Source organism: Talpa occidentalis, unplaced genomic scaffold (assembly GCF_014898055.3).
Source record: "Talpa occidentalis isolate TD23 unplaced genomic scaffold, MPIMG_talOcc4v2.1 talOcc4.9, whole genome shotgun sequence".
NCBI classification, from domain to species: Eukaryota; Metazoa; Chordata; class Mammalia; order Eulipotyphla; family Talpidae; genus Talpa; species Talpa occidentalis.
In genome coordinates, this window is record NW_023605305.1 from 85828420 (window position 1) to 85845298 (window position 16879).

General features: G+C 43.1%; 1 protein-coding gene across 5 annotated transcripts in view; it reads right to left on the reverse strand.

The window, feature by feature from the left end:
* The window catches only part of ATP10B (ATPase phospholipid transporting 10B (putative)), a 342867-nt gene that overhangs the window by 192450 nt on the left and 133538 nt on the right, over positions 1 to 16879 (reverse strand). For all 5 annotated transcript variants that reach the window (XM_054690976.1, XM_054690973.1, XM_037499109.2 and 2 more), the window contains one exon: positions 7142 to 7205. Coding sequence is in view for 1 of the 5 variants with exons in the window: in XM_054690973.1 (XP_054546948.1) it covers positions 7142 to 7205 (64 nt within the window). In the remaining 4 variants the exon portion in view is untranslated. The remainder of the gene's footprint in view (positions 1 to 7141; positions 7206 to 16879) is intronic.

A 16879-nucleotide genomic window follows, 5' to 3' on the forward strand; every position in this document is an offset into this window, starting at 1 on the left:
TGTTGTTTGGTAGCTGGTGTGACTGGTGCTCGGGGAGGTCAAGACATGTGCCAGAGTGACAGTGACTGAGCAATGGCGAGGAACTTGTAAGCCGGTTACACTGCTGCGGGTCCCTCGCTCTCCATCCCAATGCTCCTAGTCTCGTGCAGCTCCCGGATAAAGCAGGAACTCAAATGCAGCAGTAGCGGCTGCTGTCATTATTAGGGACATCCCTCTCTACGTCCCTCCTTCACCCCGCCACCCCACATCTCCCGTGACACTCGACCGAAGACAGCAAGACTGCCAGCCTCGCCTAGTCACTGTATGCTTACAACAGTTTGTCCACATGTGAAAACTAGTGCCCAGCACAACTCGGAGGCTGAGATTCCAGTGTGCACGTCTGTCGCCCTGGCCAGCATGCTGATGTGAAAAATCAATGCAAAAGTGCGTATTCAGAAGCCATTTCAGTTGGGTTTCTGTGAGTGATTCCCATACCATGCTGGCCAGAAAGGTCAGAGGAGGGAAATTTCCACACCTGGCAAGTTCTGAGAGATCTGACAAGAAGGGGATCAAAACAAAACAAAACAGATAAAGGGCCAGAAATAGCTGCCCCCTGATACACAATGGCAAGTCACAAAGCTGGGAAAGTTTGACGCAGCTGGGACCTCAGATATCAACAAGCCTTGACAAGAAAGGGGGCCAGTGAGGCCAGGAAAGTCAGAGCTAGAAGGCAGTGGCCAAGGCCACGGATGAAGGGGCTGCTTGAATGCCGGCTGCAGTGGGCACCTGGGGTTTGTGCCTGGGCAGCCTCCAATGCTCCTTTTCTGAGTATCATGATTTGGGGAACAGCTCATGCAGTTCAGGTATGCTGACCTGTGGCTGGCAGTCTCCCCATCCCCGACCATGCTGCCACCATTCAAGGTCATCCATGCCACCCTGATAAATCCCACTAGCTACTCCATAGCAGGGCTCTGATACTTGTTTCCAATACTTGTTTCCAAATGCTGCACTGGGAAATCCAAAGACAGATGTGGAGCCTTATTTCTCTCATCTTCTAGGAAAGCCACATACTACTTTTTCCTAGTTGCATTGCTCAGCTAAGGTGCCAAATACTGGAGTAAGGGATGTGCTGTCAGGGAATTATACAAGAGGAGAACAGAGATGTATGTCTCAGTTACACAGTGTCACACCCTCAGCCTGGCCCCAGAAATGACTACATGACTACCGTTCAGTGTTCATTATGGTAAAATGGACAAAGTGGACACACCCACTGCTGTCTCACTGATTTTAAACATCTCTGCTTTGGAGCAAGTTCAGTTGTCTTTCATGACATTACCAAGGGAGATAGTGTGCATTATTCTAGCAAAGTACAGTTAGCTTTTTATTTTATTTTTTTATTATTTTTTTTAAAGATTTATTTATTTATACAAGAACTAGGGTACAGGCCAGATGTGTGGGAGGGTGAGAGGATTCACCAGACACAGAGCAGGGAACAGACCAGGGAGATTGACTGAAAAACACTGCTGAGGGGAGCAGCGGGAGAGACAGGAAAGGTCTGCTGCGCCATGTGGGATTCTCGCTGGCTGGCTGGGATCAAACCGGTGCTGCAGAGACTGAGGACAGCTTCACAGCACTGAGCTCAACCTCCTGCGCCACCAGGGGAGGCCCTATCGAAACACCTTTTCTTTCCATATTTTTCCTGATGCTCGTGGGGTGAGGAGGCTGCCAGCCAGTTTCTCCCTGCTTTAGTGTCTGGCAGTAGAAGTTTCCAATCAGCTCCCTGATCATCCTCTAGGGAGTCATGGATTTTAGGAGGTCATAGCTGGAAGAGTGTCATATCAGTAGTCCCCAAAGTAGGAGTGATCCCAGGGGAGAGCAGGGAAATCTCCCATGGCATGGATAAAAGAATTTCTATCTATACCTAGTAAAGTCACATTTGTTCATATTTAATTACAGATTAAGGGGCACTTTGTAAACATGTATAGTAAAGGTGTATTCTTAAAGATTTTGCCAATAGAGGTTCATGGTCAAAACATTTTGAAAACCACATTACGCAATAATTCTAGAGATGGTAAAAGGTATAGTGGACATACCATCGGCTCTAAAGTCAGACAGACCTGGGGCAGAATCCTAACTATTTTTTTTATTAGCTGTCTCATTGTGAATTTTAAATGAACAATTCTATGTCTGCTTACCTTAGTGGTAAAAGTGGAATCAAAACAATATGTATCTTTAGAGGTCACAGTGAAGATGAAACAGGATGAAGCAGGATGGCAGACTGCTTGTACAATAGTGCCAGTGATTCCCACATTTTAGCATTTCCACCCTTGTGCATTTCCACTCTTGAGTATATTGGGTGACTTACACTGGTGATGAGATAACACTTCTATAACTAGGTCACAAAGGGCTGTGATTTCCCTCTATCATTTTCTCTTATTGCATACCTGTCCTATTGGTGAAGCCGATTTGGCAAGGAGCTAAGAGCAGTCTCTGAACAATGGCCAGGGAGGAACTGAGTACATCAGAGCAACACCCAGGAGGATCTCGGTGCTACTCATACCAGTGAGCTTGGAAGTGGATCATCCCCAGGCCAGCCTTTGAGACATATTCCCATCTTGACTGATGCTTTGTATCCTTGTTGGAAACCCAGTGACAGAGAACCAAGGACCAAGTAAATCTGCTCAAAGATTCTTGACTCATGGAGATTGAGATGATAAATACAATTCTCTTAAGCCTCTAAATTTTGGAGTGATTTGTGATTCAGCAGCAGATAACTCAGTGTTCCTCTCACTTCACAATTACAATACATAGAGGTTTATTAAGCGTTGGGATGTCATATAATATGGCTGATAGATGGTTGTGTCCACAGCTATAGTGGACATCACTGACCAAGCACAAAATGCTTTTTCCTGATGAACCCACAGGCAGCCTCAGAATCTTTCTTAACAGAGTTCCAAGAAGCTATCAATTGCTCAGATGCAACTTATATGTCAACTATGATTGAGTGAAAATCTCTTATAGCTTCATTTTCTCTCATGAGTAATATTTAGTAAAAGTCCTATAAATCAATATGAAATATTTTCTATGCCTAAAACAAGAATGCTGTGATCTATTAAAGTAATGCATTTTTAGTTAATATCTACTATAGATTCACTTCATCATGTTGACTAGAGCAGGGGATATGTTGGAAACTTGACAATATCAGGAAGAAAGATCCCAAGGGGTTGTCCTTTAGGTCTACAATGTGCCTGGCCACATACTGAGCACCTAAATATATAGTCTGATTCATTAGGCCTGGAGTGGGGCCTGGGGTTGCTGCATTTCTAAGGAGCTACTAGGTTATATTAATGCTTTTGGTTTCCAAACTTTACTTGGAAGAGCCAAATAGCAACCTAGCCTCCTCCTTCAAGAGAGTTGAAGGATATCTAGGGTTAGTTCTACACTAAGCCCAAGATCTCAGGATTGTCAGTGTGGATGAATGCTAGGGTCTCTGTTCAGCTAGCTCTTTTGCAGGCACAGACCAGAAGACAGACATTCAGTGAGTCAGGACAATGAAAACTATGCTCGCTGTCCTGTGAAGGGTGACATGAATCCAAGAGATTTAGACAAAACCCTGAACAAGAGGACACATTTTTGGAGATAGAAAAGGCAAGTAAATATCATTATGGAAAGAAAAATCTATTTCATCTTTCTGAGGTGTTTTGAAACAAATCAAATCAACAACAGCATTACAGAAGACATTGGCTTCGAATATGAAGTCATATCCCCAAGACCAGGCCTTCTTTGATTTTCATAATATCACAGAATTTAATCTTGTTTAGAAAGGGAGAAGGTAAAAAGAAATCAAATGCTGCTTTTATAAAATAGGTGGAAGTTAGGGTCAGGGGTTGAGTGAATTATATTAAACTCCTGGCTGGTCCTGACAGGGATGGTCCATGACAGCAAACCTGCTCCGTAGGCAGAACCACTCTTGCCCTAAGATAGTGGAGTAGCAGCTGGCATAGGGCCCTCCATGTCTACTGCTGTATGATAAAAATATATCAGACAGAAGTGACAGGGAGGGCTGGATGAGAAGATTAGGAAGAGAACAGATTCCCTAGCTGCTTCCTTCTTCAGGACATCCTTTCAAATCCCTTTGCACTATGACATATCTTCTGTGGGTCTGCTAATCCTAAATGGCCCATTCAGCCATCATTTTGTTACCTGCAGTTTTGCCTTCCTAAACAAGGTTAGAACTGCCCAGTCAGTCAGTCACAGAAGCCAAACCTTACAAGGTGCCTTTCAAATCAACCAAGAGCTTAAAGATCGATCACTCTGGGAAGGCTATGCATCACATGGTATGACGGGGAATGTCCAGGGAAGGGGGGTGGGGAGGGCTGAGGACTGATGTACAAAAAGGGACCCCAGAAGCTGATCAGTGGAGAGCCTTGTTGATAAGACTGAATACCAAGTCATCAAGCAGATGAGAAGTGCCTGGAGGGCAGACTCACAACCCCTGATACTATAGATGACAGAGCACATTTTCTAGTTTCACCCCTCCCTTTTCTTTTTGTCCTCCTTCCCCTCACAACTGATGTTGTATAAGTCTATCAATAAAAAGGCCAGGATCCTGCTCTTCAGCAGCATCCTGCAATATATAGCCTGCTCCATGACTCCCGTTTCTTTATCAGTGTGGTGTTGCCCGATGCAACAATCTTCTACGTAATTCATTCACTCTTTCACCCCCAAAATACATTCACACAGTAATATAAGTATGTTGGACATTCAAGATACATTACTGAGCAGCAAGTGTCACCAGATGTGTCTCTTCACAGGCAGCTCACAGTCAGATAAAGGAGAGACAGATATTCCTCAAATGAACACAAAAAGAAACATATGGCTGTAATAACAATAATTCCCTGGTTGTTTCATGATAGTACAGGATAAAAATGTGGCAAAAGCAAAGGTCACATTTGGTGCACATTGTCCCCATTTTCTTTCTCTTGTCAGTTACCCTGTCCCTTCTCTAGAAGCCCAAAGCCTCAAAGGCATATCCAGAGCCCAGAGGGACTGTGCTCTCGACCCGATGGGCAGTGGGCCAAGACTCTCGGCTCTCCCCTTAACACAGCTGCTGACCCCCTGACCTGGCACTCTCCTTTCTAGAACTTGACTACACAGATAACCACACATGTGCAGAGTGTCTCTGGGTTTGTGAACATTTGGTATGTTTTAAAATAAAATGTAAATTAGTAATGAGAAAAGCCTTATAAGAGATTTAGTAAATAATGATTCAAAGTGTTTTGCCATACTGATCAATGGTTAAAAAAAAAAACAGTGATGTGTACACACACACATATACACACATACAGAGCAATGGAAATAGTCAGAATGAACACTTGAGTTGAAAAAAAAAAAAAAACAAACAGGTTATAGACTAGCCTGTATCAAAGGAACTCACTTCTGGAACACTATATGTATGTTTATACATAATATGTATCTCATCATTTCTAGACACACACACACACACATACAATTTGTAGCTCTGGGAGACCTCTCTGTGCATACACACAATTGTATTCTGTGTCTGTCTTCCCTGAGGATAGCGGATGAACTTAATTGCCATCTATCAGGATAGCTTCAGAGTCCACCTTAGCCAAGGAGCACATTCTCCTAGAGCGGAGACCCTCAAGATCCAAGTGAGGGCTGGTATAGATATTTAAGCAGATCAACAAGAATGAGATTTGGGGGCCAGAAAGTCATTTTGCCCCTCTTCAGTCACTCCCTACCAATATTCACATAGAAGACACACACAGCTCCCAGTGACTCTAGAACCAAATGGAGATTTCTGAGGAAGTGTTATCACCTCTGGAGGCATGAAGCAATTGCTTACATGTGAGTGATGGCAGTCAGTGCTCAGAATAATGAAGTTGAGAGTCATTTCAACCGCATGAGCTCCTACTGGTAATTTTCAAACATGAACTCAAATTCTTTAGGTAAAAATTGGCTTTCTTTTCCTGTTGAGTGCTTTTCAGGCAAGTGGAAGGTTTTACTAAGCACTCAGTATCTACAGAGTTATTCAAGTCTCTACCAAGATCCCGACAAATTAAAAAGTCAAATTAGTGATGCATATTTAATACCGCTTTGTAGTTTATTATTTTTTTTTTAGTTGGCAGTGATGTTTACTCTTTGAGGGGGAGCTTTTAATTATGCAAATTGGAGAAACAATCTGCCTATGGTAAAGGATAATGCTTTGGATTTTATACCCAGGCTCATAAGTATTCCTAAATATTTCTTTAATTTTGTCCATGACTTAGGGGGAGGGTAGGCAAGGTGAGGTATCTGTACCTGTTTATTCTGCAGAGATGGAGTATATGACTTTTTGGATCTTAGGTACCTGCCCCAGCTGTCATCTTAGAGGAGACACCACTGAGATTAGTATCACCTGCTAACAGCAACTGCTGGCTACCTTTACAACAACCATTCTTTTAAACAAGACTTTAATTTTGTTCAGCTACTCATGCTGCTCTTTGTGAACGTGCTTTAGAGGACCAGGGCCATACTTCTAAGTCCGTGAACAGCTAATGGTACATCCAAACCAATCATAGAGACCCTATTAGCTTTGCCAGGGATTGATTAAAACCAGGGTATGTGACACAAGTCTGGCTAATGCATGGGAGTGAAAGTCTGTTGGGGATTTCTGGAAAGACTGATGAAAAGAGGCACACAAAAGAGACAGCCCACTGATGATGTCAGAACCCAGAACTTGGTGATATTTTTTTGAGCTATTCCATCAATGAGCCATGGACCTGTTCTACTTTGGGACTGGCTGCTATGAGAATGAATAACATTTTTCTTAAAAGCAATGAACCTGTGGTTCCTATTGCTTGCAGTCAGGAACACATTTAAATGATCTGAATCTATGTTGCCATGGGGAATATATGTTTATATTTATTTATTTATATTTATATATGCATCTAAATTGGAGAAACAGTTTGCACATGGTATAAGGGTAATACTGTTAGACAAAAGTAAAGTCATGTACTTGGTATCTGATATCCCCCAAAAGCCAGTGGATACTTGTTTCAATGGGTTGGAGAACAGAACGGTAATTTTATATAACTCATTTTGGCATCAGAAAGGTGCCCATATCTGATAACCAAAGAAAACTGGAAAACCTACTTACTATTCACTCTGCTCCTTTCATTGCAGAAAGTGTCACCGGTCCCAATTCTCCTATCGAAGCAAGGCTGCAAGACACAGGAGAGAAAATAAACACAAAATATGCAATCTCATTTTGGCATTAGGCGGTAATCAAGCAATTTGCCCATTTCTCTCCAGCTGGATGGCTCCGGCTTTAAACAAACTCCATAGGTCAGATTGGACATTTTCTCAGCAAGTCATCTCAAAAGGAATAAACATTGTTTATTCCTATCAGGGAACCAGGTCTACCACTGTATATGCTACCTTCTGGCATGCACAGCCTATTCTCAGAGGTGCAGAGACCGATGCCTAATTGCTCCATGAAATGTGTCCTGGCTTGGCCACGCAGTGCCTCACCTCCCCTGCCACAGCCACTGGTTCAGGACTGGGTATAGGAACTAATGCAGGCCAAAGTCTGTCAGTCCTGAAACTCACAAACAGAGATGAGATCTCCTACTGCAGGAAGAATGGCAAAGATGCACAGCTGGAGCTGCTGGCCTCTGACACCAAAACAGACTGTGGGGATGAGCGAGAGGGGCCAGCCTGCTATTATCCAGGCACCTGGATCCAGCCATGATTGAAATACTTGAACCTTCCAGTTGTGTGAACCAATACATACCCTTTTTTGCTCAAGTCATGCAGGGTTTTTGTCTTGGGCAATCAAAATTCTCACTAACACAGGAGGGCAAGTGGCTCACTTTTCACCTTATTGGGTACAGAATGGAAGCTCAGAGAGCTCCTTCCTGTTCAGTCTCTGGGCAACTGTTCAGTGTTCATTATGGTAAAATGGACCCACTGCTGTCTCACTGACTTTAAACATCTCTGCTTTGGAGCAAGTGCAGTTGTCTTCCATGACATTACCAAGGGAGATAGTGTATATTATTCTAGCAAAGTACAGTTAGCTTTTTATTTTATTTTATTATTATTTTTTAAAGATTTATTTATTTATCCAAGAACCGGGGTACAGGCCAGATGTGTGGGAGGGTGAGAGGATTCACCAGAGACAGAGCAGGGAACAGAACAGAGAGATTGACTGAAAAACACTGCTGAGGGGAGCAGTGGGAGAGACAGGAGAGGTCTGCTGCACCATGTGGGATTCTCGCCTGCCGGCCGGGATCAAACCTGCACTGCAGAGGCTGTAGACAGCTTCACAGTGTGGCGCTCAATTGCCTGCGCCACCAGGGAGGCCCAGATTTTTATTTTTTAATTAGCTTTATTACTCTAGCAAAGTACATATGTCCATGTATACATGCTATAAAAGGCCACACTGGATGACAAGGCAGAAGATGGTGCTCCTGGGATCCATTCAGTGATTTCCCCTTTCTGCCTCAGTTTCCCCATCCTTCAGAAAGGAAGGTGAGTTAGATCAGTAGTTTTAAACTTGTGCTCACAAGCCAGTCAATGGATATTTTTTTCTTCTATTTATTATACCCTGATAGAAAAAAAGAAGGATATTTCAAATAAGAATCCAGATTACAGACTTCTCAGAACTAGTGAGCTACAACCAACTCTGGGGCAGTGGTCCTGAATGACAGCAATGGTTAGATGGGGTTCTAGTTTCCCCCCAGTCCTCATCTACTTACTGGAGGATTCTTCCTCCCTGCCCCTGCCACCGCTTTATTCATTTATATCCCGACCCTCATAGGCATCTGCTCTCACCACCTTGAGTGAAATCACCTTTAGTGACCCTTCAGTCTTAATTCTATGAGTGGAGGCTGGTGACAGGAGAGAAGAGATGAGCTGGTGAAGAGAAGAAAGTACTGAACAAAAAAAGAGTTTGCAGCACTCCAGTAAACCCTAAAGCATCACTTGTCCTGCCCACTTGGCCCAGAGTTGAAACAGCAAGACGCCCAGGCCTTTGTGCAGGTCCCACGACATAGTTAAACCTGAAAAGGCAACAGCCTGGTTTTGAAAGTAGCAGAAATAGTCTTCCGTTGGGGTTGCTAGCTGATTCTCTAAGTAATTTGCAATTCAAGTGTCTCTTTGTTTTGTATGAAAATTTGCTGCTATTTGGAAAGTGGAGAAGAGCTAAATTGCATCCTGCTGGTTTTACTTTGACTGTATCAAAAAAGAAACTGTTAATCTGGTTCCATAATTAACTTTCCTGTTCTAAAAAGGCCCTGGGAGAGAGTCCAGGGAATGGCTGTCAACTCCCTGCTTCTCTTCTCAATAACTCCTTTCAACAGAATGCCCCGAAAAGAGAATGGATCCAGGTGGACAGTGATCTTGATTTTCTCTTATTTTGATTTTTCTTCCCCTGATCATCATCCAGCCAACATTTAGTGAGTTCTCATTGTGGATCAGACACTGTGCTGACTGAGGGAGGGTGGGGCACTAGAAGGAGATATTCCTGTGAAGCTGCCGGAGAAGTTATCTTTCCATCATCATCCGTCCAACCATGGCACTGTCTATCTCAAAGGTCCACAATGTGTTAGGTTTCTACATCATAGATGCTGGGCTAGTCATTGGTATGTGATAAATGCAAAAGTGACTTCATCAGCACCCTGGAACTCGAAGTGAAGAGATAGCTTCCAAGCAGGGACATAAGAGTTGGCCTCATGGAGTAGATGGCGTTTAAATTGCTTTTGACCTCTGATACCAACGTGTATGCATGCATGTGTGCCTACACTATTACATGTGCATAAATGCTGGAGGGACATGGTAACTGGCAAAGCAAAGGCGTGTGGGTGGGAAATTAAGTTTGATGATCAAGGGGAGGTCCCTTTGGCACATGAAGAGCTAACATTCACTGACTACTGAGAATTGCGTTAAGCACTTATATCTGTTATTGCAATGAAACCTAAGTCAAGGAGTGATTATTGGTGACATGCAATAGACAGGAAATAAACTCAGGTCAGTTCCAGGAAACACACTGGCAGGATAAATGGCAGTGGGGGACCTGGGTTCATGTGTGACCTCACAGAATAATCCTTTCCCACAGCATAATCTGCTATGGGAAGACCACACTGCCCCATGGGAAAAAGACTAAGAAGGACTTGGTGTCCACCACTTACTCACTCGATATTGTATTTAGTTGTTTATTCATGCAAGTATGTATTTGCTAGTACTCAGTGCAAAACAGCACTCTGAATGCTGGAGGCAAAAAGAAAAGGACAGATGAGGTTCTGTCTTCCTGGAACTTGTATTCCAATGACCTCATGCCCAGAGTCTCGCTCCCGCAAAGTGCACACAGGACAAAGCACAAAGATCAAGTCACTATATATCTCCAATGAGAACTATGCCAATCAAGTCACCTCCCCCAGCTCCACCCCCAATATTTGAATGTTACTTGCAGCCAAGAAAGCATCTTTAGTGATCAGAACTCCCATCTTCAAATTTTCTTTGAATAACACTTGTTCCCTCTTGTTTCTTCCTGAAATTCCTGCTTTGGGTATGAGACACCCATTATCTAATCCTGTCTTCACATCTAACCTGAATGACTCTATCAGGATCATGCCCTTTGCATGCCACTCAATAGACTCCTAAGTAATTTTTCAGAGCTGCTCCAGGTTGTGATTTAGAGAAAAGTTAGAGATAGACCCTAAATGATAGTCCTGATGCCCACTCCATTCCTCCTGGGAAAGTCACAGTGGTCACCAAATTTTATGTGCAACCTGGCCCCTTAAACATCGGCTAATTGTTTTTTTAGAGTTGATGCATCACCCCCAAGATGTGTAGGTGATTAGGCAAAGTCACTGCACTATTCCTGAAAAGTAGAGGAGATTATGACTTCTGCCTGTGTAAAGGCTATAAAGGAGAACAAACATCCAGGGAAAACTGGAGGAGGACAGTGGAACAAGACCTAAAATTAACAAGAGAATGAAGGTGCCAAGGGAATTTCATATTCTTCAACTGCGGCAGATAGAATAATGGCCCCCAAAGATGTTCACACTCTAGTCCCAGGAACTTGTCAGTGTGTTACAACATAGGCAAAGGAACTTTACTGATGGAATTAAAATTAAAAGCAGTAAGACAAGGAGATTATCCTGGATCCCTGGGGAAGGCCCAAGGTAATAACATGCTTGCTAAAGTTAGAAGAGGGAGACAGAAGGATGGTATGGACATATGTGAGGTGGAAGAAGAGGTAGAGAGCGATGAAGCATGAAAAGTCTTGATTCACTATTGCTTGTTTGAAGATGGAGAAGGACCCAGGAGCCCAGGAATATGGGCACCACCTAGAAGCCTGGAATAGGTCTCAGCTGCAAGCTAGCAAGGAAAGAGGGGACCTCAGCCCTATACCTACAAAGGCTTAAACTGAGTTAATAACCTTTATGAGCAAGGAAATGAATTGTCCCAAGAGCCTCCAGATATTGAGTCCATTATTTATACTGAGGTGGTTCCATTGAATCATTAGGTAAGCAGGTTAATTTCAACTTCTTGTTCTGTTACTTCTGATCCAACATGGCTGTCAGAGCTCTAGCCATCACAACTGAATTCCAGTAGCAAGAGGAAGAAGGAAAGATTTTTTTTTAAAAACATATTTCTGGGGCCTCCCCTGGTGGCACAGGCGATTGAGTGCCACACTGTGAAGCTGTCTGCAGCCTCTGCAGTGTGGGTTCAATCCCGGCCAGCCGGCAAGAATCCCACATGGCGCAGCAGACTCTCCTGTCTCACCTGCTGCTCCCCTCAGCAGTGTATTTTGTCAGTCTGCCTGTTCTGTTCCCCGCTCTGTCTCTGGTGAATCTTCTCATCCACTGTACCTCTGGCCTACACTCCAGCTCTTTACACAAAAGTAAATAATAAAATCTTTAAGAAAAAATAGGATCAAGAATTGGCTCCTAAATTATGTCAATAATTGGTCATGCTATGGGTGTTGCTGTTGAAAGTTCATTGCTTATATTGAAAAATTTTAAACAAATCTGATAAATTTTCTTTCTACAAGCCTACCTCATGTTGCTCCTGTAATATCATTAGGTCCTTTCAATACAGCTGAGTACTGTTAGAAAACATGAAGTGACCTTCTCCCCCACATTGTTGTTTAGGATTTAATAGGTCCTTGCAACTCTTCAGTGGGGTGATGTGTGAACATGTGACTAATTAGGGCCAATGGAATATGGATGGGAATGACATTTACAAATTTGGGGTCATCTCCACAAAGATAAATTGACTTGTAAGGACTTTTCTTCCAACTCCCTTCCTGCTGACTGAACAATAGTATAGCAGTTTCCTTGGAAAAAGACAGGGCAATATACATTGAGGATGGCCATCCTGTGACTCTCAAAATCATGTGTGGAACTACCAAGCTGCCCTGGGCTGCACTTCCACTTCTGGACTTTGAAAGACAGACAGACTTGCTCTCCTGAGCTGCTGTCTCCATGATAGCACTTGAGCTATGCCTTAGCTCTTTCGCATCATCAGTGGGATTGGCCTCTAGATTTGTAGACAGACTTCTTTCCTACTTGTCTCTTCCCAGAAGGGTAACACCTCATTTAAAATGACAAGACCCCAAGCGCTGACCACGCACGTCAATGTACACAGGGCCTGTCTTGCCAGCAGCCTAGAGTACCTGGTGAGAGCTGTGTGCTCATGTTCCCTCATGCTGGTTAGCTGGGAGACTGAAGTGATTAGGTTTGTGCCTAACATTTTATTATTTCTTCTGGAGTCACTCTTGAAAATATCTTTAATCAGAAGTATATCCAGACTTCCTAAATAATGTTTTGTACCAACAGTCATTGCTGATTCATTCTTCTCAAACCCATCATTTTAGAAAATTGTCTTTTGCTGCCTAAGTATTTCTTGCCATTTGAAACTTCCTCTACAAAGTTCCATTTTTGCCATAGCCCTTTAAGAGTCTATTTAGACAATTGTGCTGAGCATTCACTTCCTAACAGACTATTAACAACAAAATGCCTTGCATTCATAGTTGTTGAATACTTTGCAAAGCCCTTTCACAATCTAGTAGTAGCACTTAATCATCAGGGAAGGCTGATGGGCTAGTTAGCTGAAGTAGTAGAAAGTCCACTCCCTAGATCCACAGTCCTCAACAACAGCGTGGTATAACTGAATTATTTAGATACTGCTGTAAAGTATGTTATGTCATAAATCATGTCTCTTTCAGATAATGTCATTTAATAAATCCAATCCATAAATACAATAGACATTAATTGAGGAACTAATATATCCTATGGGCAGTCTTTAGCATGGGAGACCCAATGGTACGTGAAACAGTGATCATTCCACTCCCAAGGACCTGGTGGGCAGCTGATGAATTTCATCTTGAGCAGGATGGTTGATATCTACTGTCTCATCTGTCCTTCATCCCCCACTTTCTCTGGGAAAGTGCTTCCCTGCTGTTCCCATGATGTGATTCAGGAGTGGTTGCTAAACACAGAGGGAAGCAGGTAATCCAGGTTTGGTTTTTGAGCACTGTGTCTCTCTGGCCACAGTGGTTGGTTCAAGGGAAGTCACATGACCCAAACCTTAATCAATCAGAGTCTTCTGAGTTCTATAATTTAGAAAACAGAAGATGGAGTTTCTTTGATTTGTCATCACCAAACTGGGCTGATAAAATCTTGGAACCAAATGAACCAATCTCTTTGGTCATAAGAGGAAGCCTTGTTGTGATGGGGAATTAGCACCAAGAAAGGTAAGATTGGGAGGTATGGAGGGGTAGGCACTGAGGGACAGGTAATCTCAGCAATTTAGAAGGAGAAAGACCAGTTGGACCAGATACTGCAACAATGGGTGACAAATAGGAGGTGCTCATTATTTAGAAATGGTGAATGAAGAAAATATGCTGAAGACTACTTTTATTTTTTATTTTTTAAAGATTTATTTATTTTTGCATACGAGAGCTGGGGTACAGGCCAGAGATGAAGGGGGTGAGAGAACTCACCAGAGAGTGCGGGGAATAGAACAGGCAGACTGACTGGAATACACTGCTGAGGGGATCAGTGGGCAAGACAGGAGAGTCTGCTGTGCCATGTGGGTTGCTCCCTGGGTGGCCAGGGATCGAACTCGTGTTGCAGTGGCTGTGGGTTGCTTCATAGTGCAGTACTTAACCCCTTGCACCACCAGGGAGGCCCATGAAGACTACTTTTAAACCCCTTTGTCTGTGAGTCCTTATCATCTAGTACAGTACGTTGAGCAGAAAACACATTTAGAAAGGAATGAATGAATGGTAATATATTGATTCTTGAAGGAATGAATGAATGGTAATATATTGATTATATCTGTGGCTAGGTGGAAAGGAAGTTTGGATTGAAATAATTCCCATATTATTTTATTCTAATTTTCACCCATTTTCTCAAAATAATGCAAAGTCAGGTGGTAGTAAGGAAAAGGGCTTAGATAGTAAGATTTGCTTTCTGGCCTTAGCACCAGCCAGCTGTAGGATATTAACAATAAATACCCTCACTCATAAGGGATTTTCATGAGGTGAGTATAAGGTTTTAGGCAGGGGTGTTGATACACCATCAGAAGAACTCTTCCTCCTAAATTAATCCAATTTTCATGGAGTAGGCATCTTCTCTGTGCCAGCTCTAGTCCTGGGGATCTAGCAGGGTGAGACAGATAGGGTCATATCCTCAAAGAGCTACTGTTTGAGTGGGGGAAGAGGGCAAGACAGTAAAAAATTAATATATGAACAAGCAACTGATGGAAGTAACACAGGCCTTGGAGATAATAAAGGTGGACAGAGAGATGAGCAGCACCTTCTCTTGTGGCTCTAAGGGAGAAATCCTCTAAGGCCAGAAGGCAGTGATGGTGAGGTGGGAACCCAAGAAGAAGCCAGCCACATGAATTTCTGGGGGAAACACTCCGAACAGAGGGAATTGTCAGTGCAAAGTCTCTGGGGTCAGAATGAGCCTAGTGTGTTTGAGAACTTGAAAGAAGGCTGCTGAGTGGGCTATGAAGAATGATGGAGAGCACGGTGAGAGGAGACAGTGTGGGGAGGCCCAGTTCCTGCTCCATTGAGACTATCTGAACTCTGGGGCAGGCACGATATTAGAAACCAACAATGCCAGCAAGAAAAATACTTGAAGAACTCTCCTTTCTCTCTAATCTCACCAAATACAGTTAAGGGAAGTTTCAGGTGAGTGAAATTTTGGATAGCCACATTTTAACTACAGCTCACATCGACTGGTACCCCTACCTTTGCCAAACTAAGGAGGTTAGAGGCAGGAGATAATTCTATGTGAGGCTGTCTCCACTGAGGAAGCAGAGGGCTGTAAAATAGTAAATAGGGAGCTTGCCCCTGGGAAGGGAAATTACTGTATTTAATATAATTGCTCCTTCATTAAGTGCAAATTCCACCTGCATGAACCATGCAGTATTTTGGAGAAGAGGAAGTGATGGACACACCCAGAAGCACCCCAACAGGCATGCTAAATTCCATTCTTACCAAGGACTGCATTGCAGGTCATGCCCAAGGATTGGTTATACATGCTGGCTGTCTGGAGACATTTTCTTTTTTCTCCACATAAAGTCATTTGTAGGTATTGATAGGTTTCATTCATGAAAACTTTAAGGCTCTAGAGACCTCAGGGCAACAGAGAGAAATTTATCCATAAGCAAGAATCAGACTGGTCAGAACTGAGGCTAAAATCAGGGCTGAGGAAGGTGGCAATCTGTTTCCTCCATGATCACTTGCTCTTCTCTCCCTGGGTGACTCTGACCATTCACATGACTTTAAACAGCACCTGTACCATGGTGATTCCTAAATTTTATCTCCAGTTTAGACCCTGCCCTTGAACTTTGGACTCACATATTCAACGTCTACTTGATAACTTCACATGATGTATCATAACCTTCTCCACAGCTTAACAAGGCTCTGTAATAACTTCATAATTCAGTTCGGCTTGCCTTCCCTAGCACTGTCCGTTCCTTGCTCTTCTCCATCTCTGTCAATGGTACCACCAACCACCTATTTACTCCTGGTTTATCTTTTCTGGTTATGCCCACCATTTTATGTACAAAAGCCAAGTCTTACAGGATCTGCCTTCAAAGATCTCTCACCCTCTCCTTTCCACACACATGGTCACCATTACATCAGCAGTCCTCCACGCTTGGCGGCAACCCTCCACCCTCGGCTGCAAGCCTCCATCCTCGGCTGCAATCCTGCACTCTCTTTAATAGGAACTTGCTTCACTCTTGCCTTTTGGGCAATCTGTTCTCCACAGAGTTCTTGGAAAATGCAAATTAGATCCCCTCATCAGGGTCCGCTACCACACACTTAAAACACTGCAATTTGCAGTACTTAGAATTTTATTCCAAAATTTCCCCTGGACTACAATGGGGGATGTGGCCCCTGTGCCCTCTGCAATCTCATACAACTTTTCCTCTCCCAGCTCTAAGCTCTGGACACGCTGGTCTTCCAGCTCTTTCAAGAAACATGCCAATTTGCTGGCTTCTTAGGGCACTGTGTTTGGAATGGAATGCCTTCTCCAGTCTCATGGCATAGCAGGCTCTTCCAAATTCTCCCTAAATTTCACAGAGACCTTACTCTATAATTCTTCTATCTAAAGTAGCATCATCAATAGACACATTTTTTTCTTTTTAATTTTTAAAATTTTATTTTATATATTTTTTACATCATTTTTCATTTTTGCACAATGTATGCATTTTCATCTTGGTTATAGTCCCCATATAATTCCCCTCCTCCTTATTTTGACCCTAATCCCTCTTCCCCTCCCTCCCCAAAGTATGTCTCTGTTTATAGTTGCTTGTTGATTTTGATTTTTACTTTATAATAATTAGCCTTTTTCCTGGGTGCCAGCACCCC